This window comes from Mus caroli, unplaced genomic scaffold (genome assembly GCF_978045245.1).
Source record: "Mus caroli unplaced genomic scaffold, Mus_caroli_1 scaffold_13, whole genome shotgun sequence".
In the NCBI taxonomy this organism is placed as follows: domain Eukaryota; kingdom Metazoa; phylum Chordata; class Mammalia; order Rodentia; family Muridae; genus Mus; species Mus caroli.
Window position 1 is genome coordinate 16,844,795 of NW_028227268.1, and position 14,321 is coordinate 16,859,115.

At 42.5% G+C, this 14,321-nt stretch overlaps 1 protein-coding gene across 7 annotated transcripts in view; it reads right to left on the minus strand.

Moving 5' to 3' along the window:
* Nucleotides 1–231: 231 nt before the first annotated feature.
* Nucleotides 232–14,321, minus strand: part of Tlk2 (tousled like kinase 2) — a 99,267-nt gene continuing 85,177 nt past the window's right edge. For 3 of the 7 annotated variants that reach the window (XM_021178491.3, XM_021178490.2, XM_021178492.3), the window contains exons 19-22: nt 13,247–13,385; nt 8,413–8,524; nt 5,141–5,248; nt 238–3,256 (exon numbers count right to left, since the gene is read on the minus strand). In XM_021178491.3, the coding sequence (XP_021034150.2) occupies nt 3,083–3,256; nt 5,141–5,248; nt 8,413–8,524; nt 13,247–13,385 (533 nt within the window). In that variant the 3' untranslated portion in view covers nt 238–3,082. Of the gene's footprint in view, nt 3,257–5,140; nt 5,249–8,412; nt 8,525–13,246; nt 13,386–14,321 lie in introns of all 7 variants that reach the window. The other 4 variants (XM_085829484.1, XM_029483035.2, XM_085829485.1 and 1 more) reach the window with 4 other exon arrangements.

The following is a 14,321-nucleotide window of genomic DNA, read 5'->3' on the forward strand; positions in this document are numbered from 1 at the left end:
CTGTTTAAAGAGAACTATTATCTAAGTTAAGAACACAATGCTCTAACTGATAATTTGCCAGTGTGCCCAGGTCAGCCACAGCAGTGGGATGCAAGCCACTTAACCACACAAGCGCTCCCACTTGATCCCTATACTCGGTCTCTTCTCGGGCCCAGGTGCTCATGGACTGTGAGCCCTTAACTAGACCTTCATTTGTTATGTTTGCTATTTACTGTTGTACATCAGAAGCATAGGAAGTACTACAGAAGTCAACACATTTCCATTATGCCTGCAGGACCCATGGGAACCTAACAGCTACCAAGATTTCCACGGCAATGTCCCCTTGATAAAGAGAGGATCCTGTGTGAGGCTGGGGAATGAACCTGAACGAAACCAAGAGACTGGGAATTAGTTTCTTTTAAAATTACATTTATTAATTTATTTATGTGTGGGTAATGGTAATACCAAGGCAGGTATGTGGAGGTCAGAGGACAATTTGTAGGCGTTAGTTTTCTGGGATCACGGGGATTAAATTTAGGTGATCAGGCTTGTCAGCAAGTTCCTTTACTTGCTAAGCCATCTCCCCACTCTAATTTCTTATAATTTATTTTAAATATATGTCCTTCTGCCCTATATCCAATGTTGGAAAAGGCCAAAACAGTATGGATAAGTTTAATTATAAATTAATACTTTCTTTGGTCATTGTATTACAGGAGAGTCCAGCCATGGGCCACATGTGTCCTAGAACAGTCAGGGATGCAATCTAGCTTATCTATAGATGACAGCCACACCTCAATGCTAAAAGGATGCTGGATGCACTGGACAGAGTAAGTCAACACTGTGGCAATAAGGGACTACACCTTGGAGAAAGTGAAACGCATCCGACGTCAGAGAAACCCACTCAGTGATCTTACTGGCTCCTTCAAAGAGGAAAAGAGGCCCGTGTATGTTCTCTGGGGCTTCTCCAGGCAGTGGAAAGATGCCGTGACCAGATTCAAGCCAGGCCAGTCAAGACTCAGACTGAATCACATGAGAATGGATGGTGCCTTCTTTAGGATAAAGGGAGAAAAGGCAGACACAAAGTAAGTCTGCCACACACTCCTAAGGACATGGGAAATGGGCCAAAAGAGAGGGAAGGAGGGCCTGAAGCCACAGCATCTTTCTCCACACTGAGTCAAGACTTAAAAACTGCAAGGATCACTCATTCACACATTGAGTTCCTTTGCGCTAGTTTACCATGGCTTCTACTTCACCCTCTCCTCGTGCCTGCGGATGGACACATCCTATCATCACTGAAGCTACAGGCAGTGAGCAGGATGGGAGCGCAGGCTGAGGCTAGAGCTGCACTTGCCTGGCATACGGAAGGTCCTGCTCCAGCCCTAGCATTTAAGCAGGGGAGAGGTACACACAAAATACACATTTCACCAAAGCCTCAAGTTTTCTCTCCTCAGAACACCATACGACAAAACCTACCTACAAATTCCTTTGGTTTGGAATGCTCTGCTTTTCTTTAAGATCACTTGATACCAAGGAGTGTGGGGCAGGACTACAAAATGCACAGGGGTTTAGAAAAGGTGTCCTTAGGAACACTTTTAACACGCACAGAGCTCTAGAGTCATGAATTGCCTTAAGAGCTCTGCCCTTCCTGACTCCCGCCCCTGCTCTGATCTCTCCAGCTCTAAGTATTTCTGGCTGGCTCTCTTACCACATGTCAGTAACATTCCAAGCTGGCTACCACATGTTCAGGCCCTGGCTCCAACTCTCTCCTGCAGAGTCATCTGCTGTTTCCAGGGCACAGTGGGGTCACACGGCTCCCATTTCAGCTCCACCTCCAGTAGATCACACATCTCAGAAATAAGCCAAATAGGGGGAAAAAAGAAAAGCTGAAATACCTATATTCCTTGAGATTTAAGAAAAACAAACTCTAAGTGAGTAAGAAGAGGGTCCATGCTCACAGACACACACACCAGAGCATATTCACCACAATTCAAATGCCTGAGAGAGGATTTGTTCTCCTCAAAGATCTAACAGAGTTAGAAAAGCCCATGTGTTGATCAAGTTTAATAGTTAGCAAGAAATGAGCAAGAAGATTGTGGGCAGGAGCTAGCCACCCTTGGAGCCTTCTGTCTACCTCTGGAAGCAGTTCCCATAGTTACTATATATAATCAGAGAATCCAGGAGGACTGCATGGACAGATGAACCTTTATTTAAAAAAATAGCACTTCAAATAAATTAAAAGGGACAACCGTCAAGTGTTCAAATTGTGAAGAAGTATCTGAAAACCTAGAGAGACTCCAAACTGCAGTCTTCTAACCTCATTCTTTGTCCGATGGCAAAACCCAGGCATCTCAGAACTCCCACTGTTCCTCCCTACTGAGGCGAGAGAAGCATTCACGCAGGAGACCAGATGGAGGAGAAAGCTGCATCTGACCGGAATGAACATTGCCACGTACTCGCTAATACGGGTTTCACTTTATGACCAAATGTATTCTTTCAAAAATAAAAAAGGGGTGAAGGAAGCTGCATGTTTTTAGAAACTGAGATTATTCAGGGCTAGCACACTAACTCTAGTGCCTTTAATGGCAGTAGCAACTTGTTCCTCCCAAGTCAAACACCATCCCCAGCCGAGCCTTGTGCTACCAGCTTTTCAGGAGATGTTACCTAAATTTTATTAAAAGAAAAGAGCAAGTTTAAATATAGACACTGGACTAGCCCAGTCTGTATTTTCAAGTCCACATTCTTCCTCTGAAGCACTCCGTCAGGGAACCCCCTGAGTCTGCATGTTTCCAAGTTCACAGTACATGGAACCAGTTTTTTCTTTTTAATTTTTTCCTCACTCAGAGCAGCCACCCATGGTGACCGTTGACGCTGGAACCTTGGGCGGGACCTTTTCCTATGAGGCCTGGCCAGAGCTGCCCAAGGCTTCTCCTCAGTGAGAATCGATGCTGTCATGCTCTATGGATGGGAAAAAAAAAGCAAGAAAATAAAAGCACCTGGTACAGGTTTCATGAGATCCATTCGGATTCACTATGTTCCAAACCCACTGCTGAATGCCATATGTCCACTGTGTGTGCTGAACAGTTTGTGGCCTTAGGAGTTGGTCTCAATTCGAAGAACTGTTATTGGATGCCCCAGAGGTTGATGCAATAGCAGCTCCTGCAGGGCTACTTGTGGAGACTGACTTTCGGATGTGAGGCAACAAGTAGGGGTCACAGGCCAGCTGCTGCACATCAATGCGATCTTCCTTTCGATAGGCCAGACATCGCCTGATAAATGCCTGAAAAGGAAGTTGCATAGAAAAGATAATCCTGGTACACAGGTATCCGAGGTACCAAAACCACTGCTAGAACTCCCTCCAAAAATCAGGTTTATAGCCTTTCCCAAAATCCACCATGCAGACCTTAGAAGACAAAGGCCAGCACCAGCACTGGGGGGTTTGCTGAGTATTTCAGACATGACTTAACTTCAACTATCAACATGGGCATTCCCTTCCTACACACTGCAAAAGGCAGTGCAGTCTTATTTAAGAAACTCTTACCATAGAGACTTTTAAGTGTTTTCCGTTTCCCTGGATTTTTTTGACCAGAGAGTTCAACATACTTGAATTTTGTAATGCAATTTATTTAATCAACTATCCCCCCCCAACCCCCCCCCCTCCCCCCGCTTCAAACAAACTCTCATGTTTCCTAGGCTGGTCTCAAATTCAGTATTAGCCAAAGATGACCCTGAACTCTGATCATTCTACCTCCACCTCTGGAATGCAGGGATGACACATGTGCACCCAACCACTTTTGGTTAGTGCAGTGCTGGCGATGGAAGACGGGGCTTTCTGCATGCTAGGCAAGCACTCTACCCTCAATCCCAAGGGGTCAGTTTTTCAGTGTAAAACATTACACTCATATAGAATCTACACTTCACAGTGAGCTGATGATAATGGCAGGCTCCTTGGTGACAACATATCCTATCATGAGAGACTATGTTCTTCATGCTCTATTTTGTTATGATCCTAAAACTAACTGAAAAGTTAAACTTGGCTAAGGTTGGAGCTAGAGGGAGAGTGCATGCTAGCAAGCACGTGGCCTAGAGTTCAGGCTTCAGCATGAATAAAAAAATAAAATAAAATAAAATAAAATAGGGTTTCTGGAAAACCTAAAACATGCAACAAGTGATTGACTTTCTATTTTTTTTCAAATGTTTGCCAAAATATAAAGATAGAAAGGCAATTCAGGCTTTTCAGAATTGAAGACACAGGTACTTGCTTGCTTAATGTATTTGGAAGTTAAGACACATATTTATTGAAATGAACATGGAACTCTAGGCTTTGAAAATGAGCCTTTTCGGGGGTGGGGGAGAGGTATAGGATGTGGGACAGTTTGAGGGTGGGGAATAAAATCTGGAGTGTGAAAAAATAAATACATAAAAGACAAAGAAAAAGAAAAGAAAATGAGCCTTTCCTAGTGAAATACATAAAAGGTTCTCATAGACTATAAAATGACTGAATAAATGTATCTTCAGATAGCTGCTGGTGTAGGCTCTTAAAACAGCAAATGGACCGACCACACAGTTGGCATGACCCCACCATTTGCCTGCTCCCCACAATTCACTTCACAGTGGCTCTGCACCTCTCTGCAGAACTACAACCTGCCCTTCTCTGTAGAACATCCTTCCCTCAAATCTACACATGGCTCTAACTTATACATTCACATTACTCAAGATACTGATCAGAGAGCATTTCATCATTGAGACCTACCCCAACCAAGCCATCAGAAATGGAGAGGGGGCTTTGCCTTTCCACCTGAGCATTCCTGCATCATTTCTCCTATGTAGTCTTAGCTCCCCAGACAGACCACCCTCTCTTGCAGGCATCAAACTGGGTACCCTTCCTATTACACACACTGCCAGGTATAATTCCTTTGGAGTGTATGTAGCCTTCCCTGTCATATATCACAGAGCCTTTGTAAATTAAATCTGCTTGTCAAATTTCTTTTACTGAACTTGGGGGTGAGGTACACAGACCATAAGCAATATTCTTCTACCCACTGTTCTTAAGAACACTAATTTGTCCCACCCTGCTGCTTAATAATGGCTCAATTTCATATTAATCCAGTTACTACCACTCAAAGAAAACAGTCATTTCTGCAGGTCAATGAATCAAACTTACCTTTGCTTCAGGTGTTACTACTGGCTTTGGCGGGAACTGTACTTCAGTAGCCTTAAGAATAGTATTCTCTTGTAGAATATCTTGCTGGGACTGGTTGTGGCCAAAAGGCTGTCATATAAAAACAGAATAAACTAAGGTTGGCCTCTGGTCACACAATTCAGTACCACAGAAGTCTCCTTTACCTCTCACCTGTGACACTTAACAGGGAGGGCCCAGAGTGTAAAGGCCACTCAAGGCAGAACAGAGAAGTAGAAACCATCTCTCCTATCTCCAGCTTTACTCATAGCCAAGAAAGAGTCAGAAAGAAGCCCGCTGTCTCTTGAATCCTGACTCACTCCTTTGGTGACTATACATATTTATGTGCCACCTAATATGTACACAAAATAGGGTGGAAAGCTAAATAAATCATGTGTGTGGCTGGGGCTGCAGAGATGGCTCAGAAATGGAGAATACTGATTGTCCTTGCAGAGGACCTGAGTTCAACTCTCAGAAACTACATGGTGGTTCACATCCATCTGTAACTCCAGCTTCAGGGGACCCAGTGCACAATTTCTGAGCTCAGTAGGGACCAGGCTCTCATGTGGTACACATATGTACATGCAGGGGAAAAAAAAAAAAAACAACCAAACACTTAAAAACATAAAATAAATCTTAAAAAAAAAAAAAAAAAAGGTTAGAAGAGAAAATGTTTTACTGGCCCCCAGTATGAAGGATGGGAATGGGGACTCACAACTGCAACCTCAGCACTTAGGGGGCTGACACAAGAGAGTCACTGTGATTTCGAAGCCAGTGAGGGCTACACAGTGAGTCCTAGGCCAGTTTGGACTGTGTAACAAAGATCCCACCTCTCAAAAACCAAAACCTGGCAAATAACAACAAAGACCGGGGACACCGAGGGGTTTAACTGTGCCTCAAGCTGCAGTTTTCTTAAAACAAAAACAAAAAGTTTAAAAAACAGGCTAAAGCTCAGTGTTCCTAACAGATCTGGAATAATTCTACAGAACCTCTATCACTCGTTTTAGTAACAACTCAACATTAGCAAACAGTACACAAAATAACTAAGCTCTACTAGCTCTGCATAGCTTTCCTGTCTTATAAAGGCTGGTGCAAGAACAAGAGGCTAAAGAGGAAGGCATCATCCACATTAAAGACTTTGCACTGGGAATCTAATAAAAATATGAAGAGTTCACAGGACCTACAAATCTCCCATTTGCTTTCTGCCTAAACACTAAAGGCAGAAGGAACATGAATACACAACAGGACCCTAATATGTGTATATACTATACTCGTGTGGGTGTATAAAAGATATGCTCAGAAGGGAAAACACATTATTGTTTGTTCTAATGATATAAGACCTTTACTAGAAGCAGAAAAGAATTACTGTTTGTGTGGGCGTGGGAACGGAACCCGGGGCTTTGTAGATGTTAGTTACATACTGCACCACTGAACTACATCTCTAGCCCTTGCTTTTCTGAGATGGTTTTTCTGGGTTTTGTTTTGTTTTCTTGAGATGATTTTCTTAGAGCCCTGGCAGTCCTGAACTCCCGTTTAAACCAGATTGGCCTTGAACTCAAGAGATCTGCCTGCCTCTGCCTCATAAGTGCTGGGACTAAAGGTTTCCCATGAATTCTTTGGATCCTCTAATCTCAGACCCCAAAATACTGGTATTGTAGGTGTGCACTACCACAGCTGGCCAAGGGATACTTTCTGACACCGCCTTCTCATTCTCAGCATAAGAAAGGAGGGGAGGGGCAGCTGGAGAGATGGCTCAGCAGCTAAGATCATTTGCCTCTTTTGTAGAGGACCCCAGTTCAGTTCCCAACACCCAAGTCAATCATCCCCCGACCTCTTGTAATTCTAGCACTAAGGTATCTGTGCTGGTTAGTTTTGTCACCTTAACACAAGCTAGAGTCATCTGGGAACCTTATTTGATTGTATCCATCAAATGCCTATAGGCAAGACAAGGGGGTTTCCCTGACTCAGGATCTGTGTGGGAAGGCCAAGCCCACTGTGAGTAGTGTCACTCTGAGTAGGTGGTCCTGGCTGACATAAGCAAGCAAGCTGAACAAGCCACAAAGACCAAATAAATAAGCAGCATCCCTCCATGGTTTCTGCCTTGGTTTCTCTCAATGATCCTGATACATGAGCTATTACCACCTCCTGAGACAGGCTTTTGCTTTTGTCTGGTGCTCATCACAGCAACAGGAAGCAAACAAGGACGGTATCTGAGACCCTCTTCCAGCTTCCGTGGGCACACACACTCATGTACTCAGAGATACATACACATAAATAAATAATAAATCTTTGCCAGGTATGGTGATTCACTCCTTTAATAATCCCAGTGCTCATGAGGCAGAGGTAGGACAATCTCTGTAAGTTTAAGGCCGGCCTGATCTAAACATAGACAGCTCCAAACCAGCCAGGGCTACATAGTGCGAACTAGTCTCAACAGAACAAACTAACAAATAACACAGTATGAGGGGTACGGGGGACAGCTCAGGGGATGAGGTGCTTACTTGCTATACAAAAATGAGGACCTGATTTTGATCCCCAGCACCCACATAAAAAAGCCAGATGCAGCATATGTATGTGCCTGTAGTCCCAACATAGGGAGATTGTGGGGACTTGCTAGCTAGCCAGGCTAGCTCAGACATGTTCAATGAAAGACCTTACTCAAAAAATAGATGGAGAATTAATGACAAACCTGAGGTCAACTTCTAGGCTTCACGAGCACACACAAGCACACAGTATGTTTTTTATTAACAGCAGCTTTTATCTAGTGAGGTGGTTACAAATAAGATCTAGGGGTTAAGGTTCAGACCCTATTGGAAAGCTTGGGAAATATGTTTTGGCAGATTGTTCATGCCACTAAAGGATTTCAGGACAGACTGATATCATACCAGCACTCAAGAGGGTGAGACACAGGGATCACCTAGAGTCTGAGGTCAGCCTCTGCTATGTATATAGTACAGGCCAACCACAGCTACAAAGCAAAATCTTAAAAAAACCACAACACCCTATTTTACATGAATTCACATCAGAATTAAAACATGTCTTATATTTGAGATTGCAACATGCATGTCTCTGATGGCTTGGGAGAATTCAGCAGGTGTGCTTCAGCCTGGAATTTGTAGGGACACACAAAGCGTTTACTGAGAAGTCTGTATTTTCTTTAAACCACTACTTTCAGGATTCCAATGATTAACTGCAAAGAAGAATCCCAGTGAGGTGGTGGGTATGGCCCCAGGCTGCTCCACTGCCTTCTTCCTCACCTTCCTCCCATAAAGACACTGGTAGAAGATCACACCCACTGACCAGACATCGACTTTATTTGAGATCTTTGGTGGCTCTTTCCCAACCACAAAACACTCTGGTGGTAAATACCTAGGAGAAAACAGAAATAAAACACTCAGAAAATTAAATATATAAATCTAAGCTGTATACAAAAAGGCAAATAAAGGGTCTTATTAAAAACTGAGCACTCAGCAGTGAGGAACAGGAGCAAAGGGGGGTGAAACTGTGAATAGCGATGATCAGAACAATCAGGGTTAAGGAGAAAGACCTTGCCTCACAATAAACAAACAAACAAACATTTTCTATAAAATATACACATGCGCACCCACACCGACACCCACTCTTATACCCAATACTCAAGACTCAACTATCAGGTTAGAAATATATACAAGTAAATGAAAGGCTCTCACTCGAACTTACATAGGTGGTAGGTAATATCTTCATGTGGCGTTAAAATTTATTATTTCTCAATATGTAGAGAGGTAAATATTCTCTCTAGTTTCACTTTGATCACCCCCCACACACACACACACACACACACTACCTCCTCTCCCAGGGTTGTGTCTACTCCAAGTGTCATTCACAAGTTTTGTCGCTGGTATATTCTTTAGTGATGGTGATAACTAGGGTCACACCCAGGGTCTCAAGTGTGGAAGTGTTCTACCACGGAGCTATACATTCAGCCCAAAGTAATTTTTTTAAAACATGAAGTGACACAAAAGAAACAAAATCCTTTTTATGATAGCTTTAAACCGCACAGTTAAAAAGAGCAGGGGTTGAGCCAGGCGTGGCTCACGCCTTTAATCCCAGCACTCGGGAGGCAGAGGCAGGCGGATTTCTGAGTTCGAGGCTAGCCTGGTCTACAAAGTGAGTTCCAGGACAGCCAGGGCTACACAGAGAAACCCTGTCTCGAACCCCCCCAACCCCCGCCAAAAAAGAAGAGAGGTTTCTTTTCATGCTGTCCAAAGGAGACTTCTCGAAAATCAATCTTTTTAGGGTGCTAAAGACTGAATGAGAGCTTCTACTAAGCTACATTTCCAATTCCTAAAGTTAATAAATGTTTTAAATCCAAATAAATTCAAGACCTAGAGATCTATGAAAGCAGAGTCTATTCTGCCTATTCAAGACAGCATCTTTTGGAAGTTTTTACTACAACAATTCCAATATAAAATTCAGAGTGACACTAAACTCTGAATTATCCGGAGATATATGTTTCTACTCTGGGTGAGACAGCGTAAAGACCAACAAACACTGCAGTAAAACCCACACAAAGACCATTATCTAACCCTCTTCTCTCCCACCACTGGCCTCTAGAGGATAGAGGGCTACAACAAATTGTATGGAAGGTACCTGTGAGCATTTAGGAAATCAAAGAACCAAGCTTGGAATCCTAGCCACAGCCCTGCTGGAAGGCAGAATTCTGGAGACAGTAGATAAATTTCTGTAGACCCAGACCAGCAAAGTCCAGCCTAAGGAAAACCTTCACATTCTCTGTCAAACTTGTTTACTTCCACGTTTTTCTCATCTTTTTCGTAACAGACATACGGATGTTTACTATAGCCTATGGTAGATTATTTTACAATATATACTTGTACCTAAGACATTCACTGAAGGTGTAGCTCAGTGGCGATGAGTTTGTGGGTTGGATTTCCAGTGCCACACAAAACGTAACAAATTATCCTAAACAATGAAATATATACAACTCACTATGACTAAAAAGGGGAAAAATATTTTTTTAAAAATGTAAGCAAAAGAAAAAAAATGATAAGGACAGTTCTTCCAAGTGGCATTCAAACTTTCTTGGCCCACTGATTTCATAGTTGCCGGGTCTTTACTACACTTCACCTTTGCCTACTAACAAATGTAACTTTGATTCTATTTTTTTTTTTTTTTGGTTGGTTTTTCGAGACAGGGTTTCTCTGTGTGTCATCCTGGCTGTCCTGGAACTCACTCTGTAGACCAGGCTAGCCTTGGACTCAGAAATCTGCCTGCCTCTGCCTCCCGAGTGCTGGGATCAAAGGCGTGCGCCACGACTGCCCAGCTTAACTTTGATTCTAAAATGACTGCTGGAATATATTTTTTCTGCAAAAATGTAGGTTCCCCCCCCCCCCCCCAAGAGGTGGCAGGGAAGAACAGGGGTAGTGAACTCATCCAAAAGGCAGAGTGGTTAATTTGTTAAGATTTTTAGAATGTAAAAGACAGTTCAATTAAACAGTACATGTCTGGTAAGTCACCTTCTAAGATTTGGTTTCTCTATAAATGAAGAAATAAACTAATTTTTCTATACTAATTAGTATTTAAAAAAAAACTAATTTTTTATAATGCTGTAAACGGCAAATATAGTACTTTCTTACCAAGAGCTTTTGGAGGAATTGTAAAAAAAAAAAAAAAAAGAGAGAGAGGCCCATTTTTATCATAATACACATCCTCACAGAGAAGATGTGAAGCTCAGAAACAATGCCCAAAGCATCACCTGAGCTCGATTACCTCGTGGTTTTGTTTGTAAGGGTCTCACTTTGTAGCTGTGCTGCTCTTGAAGTCACCATGAAACACTTGCTTCAACTCTTCTGCCTCAGCCTTCTGAGGGCTGTTATTAAAGGCATGCACCACCTTGCCCTACTCACTTATCTGGGATTAAAGGCATGTGCCACCACTGCCCAACTATTTGTTTCTTTATAGGTAGAATCTTTCTACATGGCACTGGCTATTCTGAAACTCATTATGTAGACGAGGCTGGCCTCAAATTCATTTAGACCCATCTACCTCTGCCTCCTGAGTGCTGGGATTAAATGTGTATGCTACCATATGTATGCTAGTTCAGAAACCCTCTATCTTATTTTTCATTATGGAAAAATACTCAAATATACTTAAAATACAACATTCAAACAAATAACCAAGTAACCATCCTCCAGTTTTAATCATTACTCATATACGTAACTGTTTTTTTCCCCAGAGTTGAGGACCAAACCCAGGGCCTTGCGCTTGCTAGGCAAGTGCTCTACCACTGAGCTAAATCCCCAACCTCACATAACTGTTTATATTATCTAATAAGCTATTTGGGGGTAAAGCATTATATGATTTTTATTTCAAATTTAATTGCTGAATTTATTTATTTATTTTTTAATAAATTGGCAAAAATAGCACCAGGCAGCAATGAGACAGGGTCTCAGGGTCTCGCTGTGTACCTGGATAACCTGGAACTCACTAAAACCAGGCTGGCTTTATACTCATAGAGATCTACCTGCATGTGCCTCCTAGTGCTGGGATTAAAGTATGTACTACTATATATGGCATATTCTATTAGTTTTTAATAGCTATTTTAAACATATGAGAGAGAGGGAGAGAGAGAGAGACTGTCCACACTTTTTAAAGAGAACACGCTAACACATACAAAGCTTAAGAACACGCTAACACATACAAAGCTTAAGAACACGCTAACACATACAAAGCTTAAGAACACGCTAACACATACAAAGCTTAAGAACACGCTAACACATACAAAGCTTAAGAACACGCTAACACATACAAAGCTTAAGAACACGCTAACACATACAAAGCTTAAGTGCAAGTCCTATATAATAGAGGTGCAAACCTCTTTCCCAGAGGTACCAACTCTGTGCATTTTTTTTTCCCCCGAGACAGGGTTTCTCTGTGTAGCCTTGGTTGTCCTGGAACTCACTCTGTAGGTCAGGCTGGCCTCGAACTCAGAAATCCGCCTGCCTCTGCCTCCCGAGTGCTGGGATTAAAGGCGTGTGCCACCACGCCCGGCAACTCTGTGCATTTTTGTGTCACTTAGTGACAGTCACACTAACCCCCACTATCTCCCAAGTCGAGTAAACACTATAAATGTAACCTCTATTTTAAACATAGAATTTCAAGGTTTTAACTTAGAAACTGACTCTTGACTATAGGCACCCTTCCCCAAGCATACAGAGAAACAGAAACACAGCTCACTGTCCACCTAGCAATCAGCAGCTCAGTTAGGAGAGCAGGGCTCATTCCGCATGTTCTGAACAGCATGCCCCTTCATCTGCTTCCACTAGAGCCCCTCATTACTACAAAGGACTCTAAGCCCGGGGCCTTCTCAGGCCGGGATGCAGCAGCTCACCTCTCCTGTGCTATGAGGCTCTCTTAGGTTAAGAACCATTTACGGCGGAGTGTGGCTTTGTGTAACAAGCTCAGAAGGGGATAAAAATCACAAGGTCACAATCACAAAATCACACGCCCCAGGCAGAGGCATGCTTTATGACTCTCACTGTAGAAAGTACTAGTGAAAAGCCAATAGCAGACAGGAGTGCTCCAGAACTGTGAGGCAGAGCTAGGTGGGGTCAGGTGACTGGGAGAAGAGTAACACAGGGCTCGGTAGGAAGGAGCCTCAAACCCTTTAGGAGATGCTAACAAACAGGAATATGAGGGAGTCTATAGATTTGTTTTTGTTTTGTTTTAGGCCTATCCTTAATTCTTGACAACTCATCATCCTAGAAACAAATCTCCCATCCTAACACAAGGAGTGGCTTCTACTGCAACTGTAAAGAATTCACCTAAACAACCCTGTTCTCTGCTGGCTTGTACAGTCAGCACTGTGTAATAAACACACATCTCCAGGGGACAGACTATACAAGCACTCTCTCAAGGGTTTTCAAGAACAGAAAGAAAATAGAAGAGAAACTGATATAGAAAATCAAAGTGCTAAAAAGTCTGTATTTCTGTCTTAGCAGACTACACAGGATTAGTTGTTAATCACTACGGAGTCAGTATAGCAGAGCCACCTCCCCGCCAGCCGATTTGGCAGACTTCCTCCCTGATACCTACCAATAAGTACCAGCGCCTTGTGACGTCAGCTCCATGCCATCCACTGAATTGTAGCTATCATCATCCATGATCTTGGAAAGACCAAAATCTGTAATTTTTATCTCTCCACATGCTGTACCATTTACTAAAAGGATATTACCTAAAAAGATAAAAACCTTTATGAATAAAATGAGACTTCTTTATTAAGAGAAAAGACACACATGAAGGGAACAAGTGAATTCTAAATCTTTGGAATAAAACAGTCTAATTCTAACTTTGGGAGAATCTTCAGTGTCCACGGGAAATTTCTATTTTCTTAGAATTGCCTGTTTAATGTGCCAAAAACTGGAAACAAAAATGACCTGCCAAAGTAAAGTATTAGTTGTACAGTTGATTTTTTTAGAAGAAGAAGAAGAGGAGGAGGAAGAGGAAGAGGGAGAGGAGGAAGAAGAGGAGGAGGAGGAAGGAGGAGGAGGGGGAGGGAAGAAGAGGAGGAAGAGGAAGAAGAAGAAAGAAGAATGAAGAGGGAAGAGGAAGAAGAGGAAAAAGAGAAAGAAAGAGGAAGGAAGGAAGGAAGGAAGGAAGGAAGGAAGGAAGGAAGGAAGGAAGGAAGGAAGGAAGAAAGAAAGAAAGAAAGGAGGAAAGGAAAGGAAAGGAAAGGAAAGGAAAGGAAAGGAAAGGAAAGGAAAGGAAAGGAAAGGAAAGGAAAGGAAAGGAAAGGAAAAAAATGTGGGAAAATTTCACATGAACTTTCGGTGTGCTCTCTATGCTAGCAAGCTTAGAACAGCAATTACAGGAAGGTGGGGGTGGGGGAGTTAAAAAGAAAACATTCTTGGGAATCAAAAATGGTGCCACAGCGCCACCTATAGGCCCTATAGCAGGAAAAGTGTAGTGACTTTTCTAGAAATAGACTGGTGAGTGGCTAAACTTAAAGGTCACAGCCAACAGCTCCACATAAAAGGAGGAGACAGGCACACACATTTAAACAGACAAAAAGCGAGCTAATAGAAATAAAAAGTAAGGGATAAAGGCTTCTTGCCTTTTCCTGATGCCTACTAAGTTAAATGATGATTTAAAAAGATAAAAACTGCTTGGG